Genomic DNA, 16,258 nt, shown 5'->3' with positions numbered 1-16,258 from the left:
AACAAATTAATTGGATTTGCAACTAGAATTAGTTCAGTTAGAAATGAAGATAAATTTCCACTGCAGTTGCAGCATCTCTTTCGTTGAATGTGTTTAGATAAAGCATAGCTGCTTAGCAAGTTTCTAACACCTAGCAGATTGACTGGATATGCTCTCAGGACAATTTCTATTTTTCATTCTGTAAGTCCATGAGTCTAACGCCATGTAGACATGCTGCCCAAAGTGGCAGATGAAAAGTGAAAAATCAGCCCATCTGGCTATTATGGTACATAACTAAGTTATATTTGTCAACTAGTAGGCAAGGCATTCTAATGAGCTGGATTTTTCTTTCTTCAAATGTCTTGTTATTTCATGAATCCACCCCATGTGAAGCAATCTCCTAGTTACAGTGACAGCCTGGGCAGGTAGAACTTGTTTTCTATATATTCCACAATGCGTAAAATTTTGAGCTTCATCAGAACTCATTATTGTAGATGATGCTTAAAAATAATAATACAGGCCAGGCCTGGTGGTTCACACCTGCAATCCCAGCACTTTGGGAGGCTGATGCAGGTGGATGACCTGAGGTCAGGAGTTCGATACCAGCCTGGTCAACATAGTGAAATCCCATCTCTACTAAAAGTACAAAAAATTAGCCGGGCATGGTGGTGGATGCCTATAATCCCAGCTACTCAGGAGGCTGAGACAGGAGAATCACTTGAACCCGGGAGACAGAATTTGCAGTGAGCTGAGATCGTGCCATTACACTCCAGCCTGGGCAACAAGAGAAAAACTCCATCTCAAAAAATAAAATGAAATAAAATAATAATAATACATAATATTTACGATTCTGTCCAAAGAGCATTATAAACGGCATCTACTCTAATCCCTATAGTAACTTTATGATGTAAGTGCTGTTATTATTATTGCCATTTTAAAGATGAGGTGCTTGAGGCTTAGAGAATATTGAGTACCAAGGTCATGTAGCTAGTAGGAAACAGAGTAGATCCAGGTGTGTTTAACTCCAAAGCTTTTCTATTAGTTTGTGAACAGTCTGAGTGTGTCTAAGCCAGTGGTCCTTGTAAAACTGTATATTCCCTGCTGCTTTTTTTAAAAGTAATTCTTCAATAAATGTTTATTAGATGGATAGATAGGATGGTTGAATGAATGGATAAATGGATGGATGGGGATGTTTGATGAATTAGGACAACCAGTAGGCAATACATATCTGCTAAGAACCATGCTCCCAAACAAAAGCATTTGTAGAGCCTTCCTGTTTGTACACCAGATACTCAGCTGAAGTGCCTCTTCTAGCAACAAGCATAAAGGCAGGAGATGAGTGGGTTTCTCACCTGTATCAAGTGGTCTGTCAACCACTTCCCTGATGGTTATTAACTCATCATCTCCAGCAGAGGTTGTGTTTATCCCAGATAGGGCCCTGGCTCCCCATCTCTCACTTTCAGGTGTTAACCTCACTACATGTGGTTGCAATGCTTTATACAGCATATCTTACCAAAAAAAAAAAAAAAAAAAAATCTAAAAACCACATAGGTTCAGCAGGATCCACATAGACGTGTATAAAGCACATAACTATTTTTAAAGGTGACAGACAAAATGTCTACATCCAACCTTTCCAGACAGGGACAGCATCTTTAAAAGATAATAAATAGACATGTACTATACATCTATCATTTATGTTTTGCACAATACTAAGAATTACAACTTAATAAATTTAAGTGGAGATGGACTAAAAAATTTATAGATATAGATATAAAAAGTACATATATGGATTACATAACACACATACACATGCACCTTATATATAAGCTACATATGTGTGTATACATAACTGAAATATAATGCAATAAATAAAATAGAAGCAATTACAACATGCAGACTGATGAGAAATAATAGAGCTCAGAGCTGGAGGCATTCTTGCCAAGACTCAATGGTATGAAGGGAAGAAACTATGCCGTCTACATACATTTTTCCTCTATTGTGGAGAAAATTAACTTAAGAGTTCACAATTTTTAGAATATCTGCCCAGCCCACACCCCTCTTTGAGAACCGGCCCCCCAGCATCCCTGTGTGTTCTACATGATCCTGTCCAACCATTGCTAAATAGATACATGACTCAAGTCAATCAGACTCTCCTGAAAATGTGGCATGGAACTGAGAAATGCCTATTAACGGGGACCTGAGAATGTGTGAACTTGGAAGAGCCAGAAGCATAAAGACAAAGATTACAGGAATCTACCGAGAGAGAGGAATGATACAGTTCAGGAAAGAAGGATTTTGAGAGATTAAGAAAGTAATTGCCTTGACACCTGTTAGTTTTTAGTTCTTTTTCCAGTACTTTCCTGAATCCCTGCTTTAATTCCTGCCCTTATATCTTTGAGGCATCTTTATATCCTTATAATTGATCTCTCATTTGTGCTTAAACTAGCTCTATTGACTTTCTATTACAGGCAAAGAAGGGAACTATATAAACTTCAAGATTCTTTAGTAAACATAGGCAATAATATAAAACCCCTTATATATCCCACAGTATAATATGTATTTGAGCACAAATCTGACTAATATGATTTTTATCACTGTATTAATAGTAAATACTTTAGAATGATTTTAAAATACATTAATAGAAGACAAAATAAATTATAGTACATACATACAATTGAATTCTAGCCAAACATTTTTAAATGATATATACATCAGAGAGTTTTCAAAATTAGTTATTTTTTACCTATTATGTTCTTATGCTTGGCATCAGGTTCATGGAGCAACTTAATACTGGTCAAATATTTAAAACGCTGACTACTGCAAAGTTTTTCTACAAAAACTAAATGCATAGCTAAATGCATTATGACTATAATGTCCTAGTCATTCAGAACAAAATGAAAACCAATCTGTTCACAGCCATCACTTAAGATTCCTCTGTGACTCTCATATGTTAATTATGCTTCCTTCAAAGCCCTTTTTAAGAAAAAATGAAAGGAAAAGAAAGAAAAGTTCAATGATCTTCTAATCCAGCCAGGAAATTAAGCACAAATCCTGTTACCTCGATCCTCAGTAAAACACAGACATATATGCACCTGTCTTTGCACCTCCCTTATTTTTTTATGGAAATCTCTACTTTGATGGGATTACAAAATAAATAAATGTTGGGATTCTCATAATCTAGACACAGGAATAGCCTAATCTAGCACTAGACAGAGAGGGGTTGTCACTAACCCCTCTAAAGCAAAGATAATGGGCAAGGGTAGATGAAAGAGGTGATACCACCAAATGGATAAACCAAAGATAATTTGACAATTTTTGAGACTTCAAAATATCAGAAAGTCATATGCAAAATAGTTTTTTAATTGGCTTTCAGTATCAGTGTTTTTAGTGTGCCATAGTGGAAAAACCCATAGACTTGGAAGTCAGCAACATCTGTGACCAAACAGGATGCCCATCTGCCCACTAGATGACTTCAGGCCAGTCACTGAAACCTGCCAAACCTTAGTTTTCTTGCCTGTATATTTGGACAATAGTATCTTAAGGAACTGTTGTAGAGATTAAATGAAATAAGAGAATGAATACTTTTTTTAAGTCTGACTCTTTGATGTCTACAATACTATTTATGTCATTGACCTTTGGTACCTACCATATGGCAAACCACTTTTTTCCATAGTCATTAGCCTTTATCTTGTAAATATTTTTGTTAATATCTTTTTTTATGACTATTGCCTCTGTAATTACTTAGAAGGTTTAACAAGCTTCATAGATCTCTGTCAATTTATCTTAGGCATTAAAATAAAAATCTGGGAGCCATCAAAATATTTAACAGTAGGCAACCGGTTAAATTGCCTATTTCTCATCTCTTTCTCAGGATGTTAGGTGATCAGTCTGTTTCAAACACACACATACACATACACAAGCTTTAAAAAAGGGCAAAGTGTTTAGAATATACTGTAAGATGAGAAAAAAGTTTACAAAACAGTATTACAATGTGGCCCAATTTTGTAAAACAAAATACGTTTACTAGAACAATACACTTAAAATGATCCCAATTTTGTAAGATAACAGAAGGTGTACCTCAAAAGCTTATTTCTAACAACTAGGATTATGGATTAATTATGCTTTCTTTCTTTTGCATATGTGTGTATGTGTGTAAATAGATAGCTATATAGAAAAAAAAGATAGACTTCTAAAATACACACAGAATGGCAGTTGGTTAAATTTAGTATAATCTATGGTAAACCTTGAAATCTCTTAATTGTTGGTGCAGTAATATATAAATCAGGAAGACAACTTCATAATTTGTAGCAAGGACTATTCCTTTCCAGTAAAGGAATAGAACGCCTGTGTCTGCTATCCAGGGCCCTGATTTCTAGGTTTCCTACCTGAGAAGCCTAATTCATTATAAGCAAATAGTCTGGTAAACTCAAAATATGAATAAATGGACTACACTACCCTGAATGTCAGTTTCTTAAAAGCAGGGCTTTGTTTGCTTCCCCTGCTCTATCCTGAGTCCAGCACAGTGCCTGGCACATAATAGGTGTTCAATAAACATTTGTTTAATGAATGTCTATTTCATCTAGGACACGTGGAAGCCTGAAGATATCTCCCTACTTCCTCACAGAGTAGATATTCATATGAGCAGATAACTAGTGTCCCTCAGACCCAATGTCTCCCTTTCCTCAAAAAGTTTCCTCTGACAGATTCTCACACACACACACATTCCTGTTCATATTAACATTGAATCAATATTCACTGAGCACTTAATACACGCCGGGCCACACGTATTATTTCATTTACTACCTATAATGCATGTTCTATTGTTATTTTCATGTTGTAGGTACGGAAACTGATATGTAGAAGGTGTAATTTTCCCAAGGGCACACGGCTATTAAGGTGGAACTGGGATGTGATCATGGGAATGTCTGAAGCAAAAAAATTGTCCTTAGCCAATATACTATATAGGACCATCTATAAGCCTCAGACAAAGATTTTATCTTAAAATGTAATGATAGGAAAAAAATCTACCTCAGGAATTAACTAGCTTTTTCCTTCTGAAAATGAGACTTATGTAATTGAGCATTTCTCCTTTTTTCTTTGGCTGCCAGGAAGCTCGGAGACAAATGTAAATATGTTGGCCCTTACAGACAATAACTTTGGGTTTTCTTTTCCTAGATCTTGATTTTTGTCTCTGTTTCCACATCCTCTAAGCCTGATTGATATTTCTACTTCTACTTTACTTAGCTGAATTTTTGCTATAATTACCTTAAATTCTCTGGAGGATTTCAGAATAAAATAATTATTTATTTGGGATAGAGAAATACATCATTATGTGTTGACTTTTTCATATTTCCAATTCACGAAGCTACCACCTCACTATAACAACCTCTATATTGCCTTTAAAAAGACCAATTAGCAATTTGTTCCAGGTTCATATACTGTATCTTCCTTTTAAGTATATTCTGTGGTTGTCTTCAAATGATATTAACTTCAAAATTGCTGAAAAGAAAATAAAGCTGATAACTTAATAGCCCAACCACAATGTGTGGTTTGGTTTCCTTGTTTAATTTTAGACCCTACTTTTCAGTGACATCCGTTCAGACTTGAAACTTCAGTCACTTGCTGACCTTAATTCTTATAGTATCAGATGAAGTCAGCATTACCAAAGGGAAGTCCACCGTAAAACAAATTTGCATGTGCCTGCTAACATATAGGTGTATAATTCTACATGTATTGTTTGAAAAAAAAATGGAAAGTTTTCTGACCCACTTTAAATCAGTGTTTCAGAAAAAGACTAATGATAAACTCACCTAAGGAAGAGGCTTGGTTTCCATGAGGTTAGTAGTTATTACTCAAAGGAGAAATTGACATGCTCATATTATCTGCTTGATTGTGAATTTTGATATAGGGATTGGGGAAACACTGTTGATGGCAGTTGTTTTAAGATGACGTGATATGACACATTTTCTTTCTTGCATGGTTTGGTCTCTAATACAGCTTCCAGTCACTATCTCAGTGCTTTGAGATTAGTGAAGAGGACGTGTTAAAGACAAGCCCCATTTACTCAGGCGATAAAGGCATTACACATTATTTGGAAGTCACCAGACACAGAATGCCTTTCTATCAAACACTTCAAATGAATAATGGCTGTTCAATGTTCTTTTGACCATACAGGTTGGGTTTGTTTTTCACAGATGTCCAAACAGTTTTGTGATCTGGTTCCATCAGATAAAAACAGCCTGGTGTGCACTAGGTAGAGGAAACATCAAGAACCAATAGTAGAAAAAAGAAAATTAGTCACTCAAAGGAGCTGCACAGATGGTCTTCATCTGGGCAAAATACCTACCAAGAGTTAGAATGACCAATGGTGAGGAAACAGGACCCAAATGTTGAAAAAGGATTCTGCCTGCCATCTCTCAGCACTCACCATTAACAATGACTCTACAAAAACATCCTCATTGTTAATCATGCCTTTAATTCATCATGTCATATAAAAAGAGAATTTTCTCCAGCAGGAATTCCAGTACAGAATGAAGCCTGTGCTCACCCGCAAAGTGTTCTCATTCATCAGCTCACTGTCCGGGACGGCCCTCAGTAGCACAGTCATGTGAATACAAATAAGCATTATGCCGGAGAACAACAATGATGCTATCAGGCTGGTACCAAGATTGATACTTCCTATTTAAGAAACCATGTTAATTACATACGTATTAAGTTCTGGTTTTTGCAAGACAACACCGGCAACCTCAGAGATGAACTTCTAGTATATAATAGTACTGATACCTTCAAATTTGGGGTAGATGATCTAGAGCTTGATAAACCGGCTCTAAATCTGAGTCTCAATTAAAGCCTGACTTTATCAACTCCCCAAGGCCTTCCAGATGGCTCTCCATTGCAAATATTCTCCTCTCTAAACATCATGTCTTCCTTTTAAATGTCTGTTTGACATTGCTCCTCTTGTGCTGGCCCATTTGCAAAGTATCAGGCCCCACGTTTAAATTCCAAGAGAATTCTCTCCAGTGACTCATTATTCTCTCTATATTAAGTGAAGATCAAAAGAGTAGTCTTGCCTGGTGATGTGCACAGCATTAATCAAAATGGCTCCAATCTTTTTAAACAGCCAATGTCTTTCATTAACTTTAAGCAGAAACAAAGGCATGATGCCTCCTCCTATATTGAGACCTTTGTTACTTTTTATAAAATGGACATAGAATATGAATTTAAAATATATTAATCTCTCAATGATAACCTTACTACCTAAGCAAAAATTAAAATTAATTTATTTATTTTATCTTTTAGCAAGCCCTAATTTTCCACCACATTGAGACAAAAGACTAAAAAATACTCTGTCCAGGACACAAAAGGAAAAATGTTTCTTTCCATCCCTTACATTATTCTCTATTGCAAGTAGAAAGAAATACTGTTTAATGGCCTAATAATTTCAAGGAGCCTTGAAAATCATTTCTGTAAATCAAGAAGGGCAGAAAAATTTTACCACTATCATCCCTTCAAATGCATGTTTGGCTCCTGGGTATCTTTCCCTGTCTCCAGTTGCATACTTGCCCCCACCCATTGAAGCTCTCAACTCACAACATGCAGTTCCCCATTGCTCGTGGTGATCTATTTCAAGCTCTCAGAGAAGCAAGACTGATAAACCTGGAAGACAATCACTAACAAAACAATCATCCCTAATTTACTACTCCCATTTGTTCTTTACTATATTCATTCTCCAGAAAATCATAGATGATCAAAAGATTACCTGGTGTAAAACTCATTTTATAAGACAGAAAACTAAGCCTCAAAGAGGTGATGTACCCAAGGGCATGGGTAGTTCGTGGCAGATTCACAATGAAAACAAAGGTGTCCTCTCATTCAGTGTTCTAGGCACTCTAATGCCCAGTCCAGCGTGCACTCCACCTCAACAGTCTCAGATTGAAACCTGAGCCAGCTACCTCGGCAGACAAATGCAGAGGAAGAGCCCTCCCCACTATACACACACTCTTACACTTTCAGCTGCTCCTCCAGGGGCCACAGGTTCCAGCTCAAGCAAATGTCTGGGAAATGAGCCATACTCAAGGCTGGACACACTCAGCTCCAACCACCATGTCAAAATGATCATTTTAAAACTTTTGTGAAAACATATTTTGTTTCCCCATTTTATTTTAAAGTATTTCAAAGCATAGCACACAGGCTGAATTACATAGGCACGGGAGGCAAGACTAGGGAAAACAGCTAGAGTCAGCTGATCCCCCTTCAACTTCAATAAAAATAGTTGACAGTAAGCACATTCTCCCCTCTTTCTTCCTTGCCAGAAAGCAACAACAAGGAATCCTCCACTCCAGGGTGATCCAGAATAGGCTATAGCCTCATCACACTACATTCAAAAGGATTAGAATGCAGAGCCAAAGCACTGGACAACTCAGTAGGGTTATTGAGATGCAGGTAGGTTCTAAGAAGAATATAGAAAATTCCGAACTTCTCAAATAACATTACTCATACTGTCAATTAATCAAAATGTTGACCAGTTATTATTTACTAGTCACTATGCTAAGTGCTACAAAGACCAATAAGACTACTTGTCTTCAGGTAGCTTGCAGTCTAGCAAGAAATGAGCTACAAAGAAAACAAGAAAGTCAATATGTAAATGAATGGCATGCAGTGCACGAGACATATGCATGAACAGCCCTGTATCAGAGAAGGACAAGCAATACAAAAGCAGTCTGTGAAGACCCATGTTGTATAAAGGGCCACATTAGGCACCACAGGAGTCACAAAGATGAAGAACTTACTAGCCTTGAAGGCTGACCGTAAAATCTAAACATGGAAATAAACACATGTCTTACCCATAGCTTTTAAAGCCAAATAAAACACATTACAAAATGAAATAAAAGTTACTAGAGAGGTAGGTGTAAGCTACATGTGATGGATGGAACTATTTATTTCCAGGTGTCAGGTAGTCAGGCCAGGTAATCAGGCCAGACCTAGAAGATACATTTAAACAGGATTTTGAAGGACAAGTAGCATTTTCATAACCTGAGAATGGGGAAGGGCATTTCAGAAACAATACCTTAACAAAGGGTGGGTAAGCTTTGAAAGAAGGCCTGGAGAAAAATCAGGACCCCATCAGCCCAGGTCCTGGAGCATGGTGGGGCATAAGGCTAAAAAGGAAGTTGTACGAACTCAAATATTAATTCAAATGCTAAGAGACTTACACTTCATTCTGTGTGCAAGCTAATGGCAGAAGCAAAGTCACAATCAGAGCCATGCTTTGAGAATCATTATTGCAAGGATGTCAAAGATGGTCTGAGGGAAGCAATTGGGAAAAGCAAGCATAGCTCGTCCAAGTGGGTGAGAGACTGAGTTAGAGGAAGCTTGGAAATAGATGATGTGAGAGATGCTGCAGCTTCTGAGATTGCTGCCTGATTGTGTGTAGAGGAGGGGCAGTAGGGCTCATTCTGAATCTTGTCTTGAAAAGTATGTAGATAGTGATGCCAAAACCAGGACTAGGGAAGTCACTTGAAGCTGCATCCTACTTCCTCTTCCATCTGTATCTGCTTCACCTATCAAGGATATCTACCATTACCGCTAAAATTCAAGTGCTTATGGCCTCTCTCATTCATCAGGCAGGGTTTGTCTGGCCAGGAAACAGAAACCCCTTCAGGCATTTGCAACAGAGGGAGTTTGAGTCAGAGAACTGGTCACCCTGCTAGTTGAGATTGCCATGAGCAAGAGGCTGTTAACCATTCCAAGGCTGCAGGGACAAAGGAGTGAGCAATCCTCTGGGAGACTGAGGAAGGAAGTTCCTGGTTTCTCCCCACTTTCCACTTCCCACTTCCCACTTTTACTCATCCGTCCTCCAATTCCCCTTTGGCTGAGCCCAGCTGAAACCCAGCTGACAGCGGAGTTTGAGCAAGCAGCCTCCAGGGTCAGCCCTCTGAGTTACAGGTAGAGCAGGACAGGGAGGAATGGATCTTAGGACAAACAGGTCCAGGATGCAGCAAACTAATTTTACACTCCAGCCATTGAATTGGAACTACTGGCCAGCCTCCCCCAAGTTAGCATGTAGAATATGGGATACCAGCTGAGTGCCTGAGAGGTATCATTCACCTCAATGGGGGTAGGGACAGAGAAGGGTAACATACAGTCAGCCACATCTATATCCACTGGCCCTTCCTTGTCCTAGCCCTCTGTATTTGTGAGAAGGAACTATTCTCAAGGACCTGAGTTCAAGTTCATCTTACTTAGAGTAGAGAGAAAAGAACAGCTAACTCCTTCTCGCTTTCCTTGTTATCTCCAATCATGTCTCCTCTCCCTTCTAGTTCTCATCACTCTCTACTCCCCACTGCCCTCCTTTTCTCCATCTTCATCACCTTTGTCCAGTTTCCATCCCCATTTTCAATTCCCTCCTAAAAACACCAAGTTGCTTGGTAGCATGCAGGGTTAGAACATGCCTTTAACAGTAAATCGCATGTCTCTTGAACCTAGTTATTTATTCCTTGAGCGGAATAGATATTCAACCAAAGAACTGTTGAATTCAATTAAATAGGATATATCTTATTATTAAAGTATTGATTCATTTTTTGTTTACTTATATCATGGGAACTTGAGTCATTTCTGGAATTGTCTCCACAGCACCTAGCCAAGAAATCTGCGAGGAAAAGAAAGATCAAATGGAAAATCAAGGTGCATGACACCAGAAGACCTATATGTTATGTCAAACTTTTCTTTCCTCATGAACCATTAAAATAGAGCATAACTCTTCTGGCAGCCGTACATATGTTCATAAATACATGATATTGACCCATAGCATAGCACCTCTGCTCAGTTTCTAACGAGTAAGAATGAAGAGAGGACATGGTCTTTAGGAACATGAATTTCTGCCCTTCCCGTTTTCCTTCCGAAGAAGAGATTCTTCTATGACCTCATTTAGGACGGAAATTTTAACCAAAATGGTGTCACCCCTGAACCCACTGCGACACGCCACGTAAGTGACCACAGAAGGAGAAAAGCCCTATAAAAAGAGAGGCGATAGTGCTACATTTTGTCCATCTCGTAGCAGGCACAAACTCATCCATCCCCATTTGACTGGAAGAAGCAACAATGACTCCTGGGAAGACCTCATTGGTGGTGAGTCTGCACTAATGTGCGATGCTCTTATTGATTTGGACCAGATAGTATTTCCGGACCATGGGCATGAAATGCTGGGTTCTGACTATGGAGATCCAGGAATACCGTATATGTAGGATAGGAAATAAAAGCTTTGGTAGATATTTAAGTCATTGTGCAGCATTTTCAAGAACTGATATACAGCAGTTTGAAAGATAAGATTAAAACTGAAAGATAGCTATATTGGGGCTAAACCACACAAGAAGTGTCACATGATGCTGTGCAGTAAGAAAGAAAATTTATTGAAAGTCTGTTTTTCTGAGTACAAAGGATTTAATATAATTCTCCCACGGCATTTTTCTTTAAAATGGGTCACTATCCTTGAGATTTTGAAAGCCGTAGCAGCAACCTTTGTTTCCATTATCTCGTACTATATTCTCGGTACATCGAAACTATGTACTCTAACTAGATATAGGTGTAACTGTGTTTTAGAATAAATGGGTTTTATATTTTTTAAATATTTAATTTCAAGTATCTTTTTTGGAATCTGATTTTATTACAGAATCAATACATGTTAAATGTAGAACAACTGGAAAATATATCTAACAAAACATGAAGGAGATCGAGCTTTTAGTTGGATGACTGCCAGTAGCACCAACAGCATTTTTAGCATGAATATTGATACCACCTAGATTTTCTATAGCTCTTTCTTCCAATGTGAATGTTTGACTTCACATTGAGTTTTACAGAATGTGGGACTGAGAACAAGGGTGCAGGAGGACATTTCTACCTAGAAAATCAAGGTTATTATTCCTTCCCAGACCTGACAATGATGCATGTGCTGATAGGCTGATGACATGCCATGACTTGACATTTTTACTAAAATTATTGCCAGCCAATGGATAACATGTCTTTCCTAAGTTAAAAGAAGAATGTTGAAACTGTTTTAAAAAAAAAAAAAAAATTAAGTCATGGTGTTAACACTATGTTGGTCATCTACCTAGATTTTTCTCTAGCTGATCTGAAAAATGTAGTATACATTGTCCTGGAACATTGTGTGTTCTCTATGATCATCATCACAATCAATTTGTTGAAAAGAACCACATAGTAATCCAATCTCCAACCTCTCTCTTGTTTCCCATTCAATTCTAGCTACTGCTGCTGCTGCTGAGCCTGGAGGCCATAGTGAAGGCAGGAATAGCAATCCCACGAAATTCAGGATGCCCAAATTCTGAGGACAAGAACTTCCCCCGGACTGTGATGGTCAACCTGAACATCCATAACCGGAATACCAGTACCAATCCCAAAAGGTCCTCAGATTACTACAACCGATCCACCTCACCTTGGAATCTCCAGTACGTAAAGCTTCCAGATAAAAATACTATATTCTTCATCCCTCTTATGCATCAGGCTGCCAGTTAAATCTCCCCAAGGGTGATTTTATTCATTTAGAATTACCAGTCAAACCTGGAAGGACCACCGTGAAGAGCAATTCTCAAACTTTCTATAGATATTTCTTTAACAAAGCACAGGACAGCCTCCAATAATCCCCATCCTGTTAGATCTAATTCTCACTGACACCAATAATCAACCCAAATTAATTATAATCATTATTCTAATATTTGTGAGACCCTAAGTCTATTGTTTATGTATTCAAAGAATAGACATTTATCAAAGGGGATTAATGTTTTTATTCTCTTAACCAGAGCTACCACTGAGAATATTTATTACAAATAATTAGTAATTAGGGTTTTTTACTTTTTTTCTTTTGCTTATTTTTGTTTTTGAATCCCAGTGTAATAAGTATCCCTGGGATATTTCCACCCCTTTGTGTGTTAGATAGTCTTGATCTTCTTCCTAACATACCTATGCTTCCTGTGTCCTCAGCATACCCAGTATTTAGACCCCATCAAGGGTTAAATACACAAAGTATTTTGATCATTTGACTTTATACAAATAAGTCTCTGTTCTGTGGAGCCTACAGATTGGTCTGATTGTAGGATTTCTTTTCTTCTTCCCATTACTAGGAAGAGTCAAAATAAATCAATTCAAAAATCCAAGCAAATTATTCACTGAGCTAAAAGAGAGTGGGAAGAGAAGGTGATAGAGACACTTAACCTTTTGTTTCCAACCCTTTATCTCAGCTCTGGGCTGTGTCCCATGAATGTGATCTCAGATAAAATTTTGATGTATTCCCTCTTCAAAAACAGATTTCAGCAAGTCAGATAAACAGCTATCTTATTCCAGATGGTTCCAAGTCTACTCTTCCTTTGGTCTTCTTCTGTCTGTCAAATATACCCTAAAAAAGTTATCATTTGTGTCAAACTTAAATTTTTTCTGTGGCCTCAGTCTATCTTATTTTATTCATTCTTCAAATAAATTGGGGAAAACCCGATCATTGTCTTCTTTTCTGTAACAATTCATGTGCTTATCCAAATTGTCCCCAAAGTTCTTCTTCAAACTAACATCATTTAAAGAATTTGCAATGCCTATAATTTGTCATCCTGTGAACTTGCCTCTCTTCATGTATTCCTGCTTTATTTCTTTCCCACTTCACCAGGAATTCACTTTCCTCCTGATTTTTCTCCCCTCTGCAGCCGCAATGAGGACCCTGAGAGATATCCCTCTGTGATCTGGGAGGCAAAATGCCGCCACTTGGGCTGCGTCAATGCTGATGGGAACGTGGACTACCACATGAACTCTGTCCCCATCCAGCAAGAGATCCTGGTCCTGCGCAGGGAGCCTCGGCACTGCCCCAACTCCTTCCGGCTGGAGAAGATACTGGTGTCCGTGGGCTGCACCTGCGTCACCCCCATTGTCCACCATGTAGCCTAAGAGCTCTGGGGAGCCCACACTCCCCAAAGCAGTTAGGCTTTCTGGAGAGCTGGCTCAGCCCCTCAGGAACCCTCATCCTTCAAAGACACAGCCCCATTTCGGACTAAACTCATTAGAATTCTTAAGGCAGTTTGTCCAGTTGAAGCTTCAAGAGGTAACGCTTGGCCAAGAGATGAGATCTGAATTATCTATCCCTCTTTCCAAGAAGGAATTTGCTTCTTGTTTACTTTTTTAAGGGCTTTATTTATTTTTAATAGTACCAATTTGCTTCTTGTTTACTTTTTTAAGGGCTTTAAGTTATTTATATATTTAATATGCCCTGAGATAACTTTAGGGTATAGGATTCCATTTTAATGAATTACGTACTTTATTTTGTATGTCTTTTTAAAGAAGACAAGATTCTGGGCTTGGGAATTTTATTATTTAAAAGGTAAAACCTATATTTATTTGAGCTATTTAAGGACCTATTTATGTTTAAGTATTTAGAAAAAGGTGAAAAAGTGCGATTATCAGTTCTGCCTAGGTAAATGTGAGATAGAATTAAATGGCAGCGGAAAATTTCTGAGTCTTTACAACATAAGGATATAGTATTTCCTCCTCTTTGTCTTTTAAAAGGCTGAAAAGAAAGACTAAACCTACTTTCATATTTATTAATTTAAATTTTGTAATTTCTTGAGGTTTTACAAGAGATATAGCAAGTCTAACTCTGTTCTGTTAAACCCTCATAATAAAATCATTCTATAATAATAAAGTTTGGAAAGAAAATGTTTATTCGTTCTCATTAAATGTATTTTAGCAAACTCAGCTCTTCCCTATTGGGAAGAGTTATGCAAATTCTCCTATAAGCAAAACAAAGGATGCCTTTGAGTAACAATGACCTGGAACTACCCAATTCCAAGTTCTCCATTTCACAAGCCTTCAAGACTGACGACCCATTAAGGTTTTCATACTATTAGCCAATGCTGTAGACAGAAGCATTTTGACAGGAATAAAGCAAACAAAATAATGGCCCTGAGGAATGGCATGTCATTACTGAAGATCATATGGGGAAAATGAAACCCTCCCCAAAATACAGGAAATTCTGGAAGGAGACATTTTCTTCAGACTACAATGTCCAGTCTCTCACCTAGACTCAGGCTTCCTTTGGAGATTAAGGCCCCTCAGAGATCAACAGACAAACATTTTTCTCTTCCTCAAGCAATACTCCTAGGGCCTGGCTTCTGTCTGATCAAGGCACCCCGCAACCCAGAAAGGAGCTGATGGGGCAGAACGAACTTTAAGTATGAGAAAAGTTCAGCCCAAGTAAAATAAAAACTCAATCACATTCAATTCCAGAGTAGTTTCGAGTTTCACATCGTAACCATTTTCGCCCCCATGGCCCAGCGTGCTGTCTTGCCCTACTTCTGAAGGCCTCTAGAAATTCTCAGGCCACTCCGCAGAATGCTTCTTGAAAGACCTTCCTCTTCACTCCGTCTTGCTCCATCCCGTGTGCCCCAGCCCACCCAGAGGCCCACGGCTTTTCTCGGCCTTTTTCCCCATTCCAAATCCAGGGGTTAGCCTCTCCAGCCACCTCCTCTCAGTGTCATTTTGTGCTCACATCTTGATTCCTGTCACCGTCGCTGTCACCACCTTCCTACAGGAAATCCCCAGGCAGCTTCCAGGGACAGTTCCTCACAGCCTTTACGCTTTCAAGCTTCTCACTAAAAACCTGCTGCTCGTTTCCGAGCTTTCCCTGAATGGTGGTGATGAAAAGAAAAAATTGTTTTTGTTTTTGTTGGGAAGAGGGGGTTGCAAAAGAATATATATGTCTATATAGATAGATAGATAGATATCTATATATAGAGATATATATGTCTATATATATGTCTGTGTGTGTGTGTGTGTGTGTGTGTGTGTGTGTATCTCCATGATTCGAAACCATTATTTCCCACTAGATTTTGGGTGGGGGTGTGGGGGTGGGGAGAGGCAGTTGCTTTCCAGTTGCTTTTCATGTACAAAGAAAAATGCTTTGCTTTTACTCTCTCTTCATTTTCCCTAGTTAGCACTACCATGTAGCTAGTCATCCAAGCTAGAAACCTGTGTGGCTTCCCCGAATCTTTTTCCTTCTTCCTCTCCCTCATTCCTAACATCCACATATCACCAAATACTGTATTCTCACTTCCAAAAGTTCTCCAAGGAACCCCCTCCTCCCCACCAATACCATACTACCCAGGTTGAGGACTACATCTATTCTCATTTCTCCGCCCCATGAGTGCCACAGCCTTCCACCTGTTCTTGCTGCCATTGTTCCCGTCTCTCAATCCATCCTCCGACCTGTACCAATGACACAATTTCATTT

The 16,258-nt window shown here is 38.5% G+C and overlaps 1 protein-coding gene across 1 annotated transcript; it reads left to right on the top strand.

Moving 5' to 3' along the window:
* Positions 1 to 11,035: 11,035 nt before the first annotated feature.
* IL17A (interleukin 17A) lies at positions 11,036 to 14,005 on the top strand. Its single transcript, XM_011981324.1, has 3 exons — positions 11,036 to 11,106; positions 12,238 to 12,440; positions 13,683 to 14,005. Exons 1-3 carry the CDS (start codon positions 11,080 to 11,082, stop codon positions 13,918 to 13,920), a joined length of 468 nt encoding a protein of 155 aa, XP_011836714.1. The 5' UTR covers positions 11,036 to 11,079; the 3' UTR covers positions 13,921 to 14,005.
* Positions 14,006 to 16,258: the final 2,253 nt, after the last annotated feature.

Source organism: Mandrillus leucophaeus, unplaced genomic scaffold, assembly GCF_000951045.1.
Source record: "Mandrillus leucophaeus isolate KB7577 unplaced genomic scaffold, Mleu.le_1.0 Scaffold223, whole genome shotgun sequence".
Lineage (NCBI taxonomy): Eukaryota > Metazoa > Chordata > Mammalia > Primates > Cercopithecidae > Mandrillus > Mandrillus leucophaeus.
The sequence above is the reverse complement of the archived record's forward strand: the minus strand, read 5'-3'. Positions and strand labels throughout refer to the sequence as shown.

Excerpts from the sequence above, each read along its gene's own strand:
- IL17A (XM_011981324.1), top strand. The coding sequence starts at position 11,080 with ATGACTCCTGGGAAGACCTCATTGGTG. Across the intron at positions 11,107-12,237 it reads CTGGGAAGACCTCATTGGTG|CTACTGCTGCTGCTGCTGAG; the intron begins GTGAGTCTGCAC and ends ATTCAATTCTAG. Across the intron at positions 12,441-13,682 it reads ACCTCACCTTGGAATCTCCA|CCGCAATGAGGACCCTGAGA; the intron begins GTACGTAAAGCT and ends TCCCCTCTGCAG.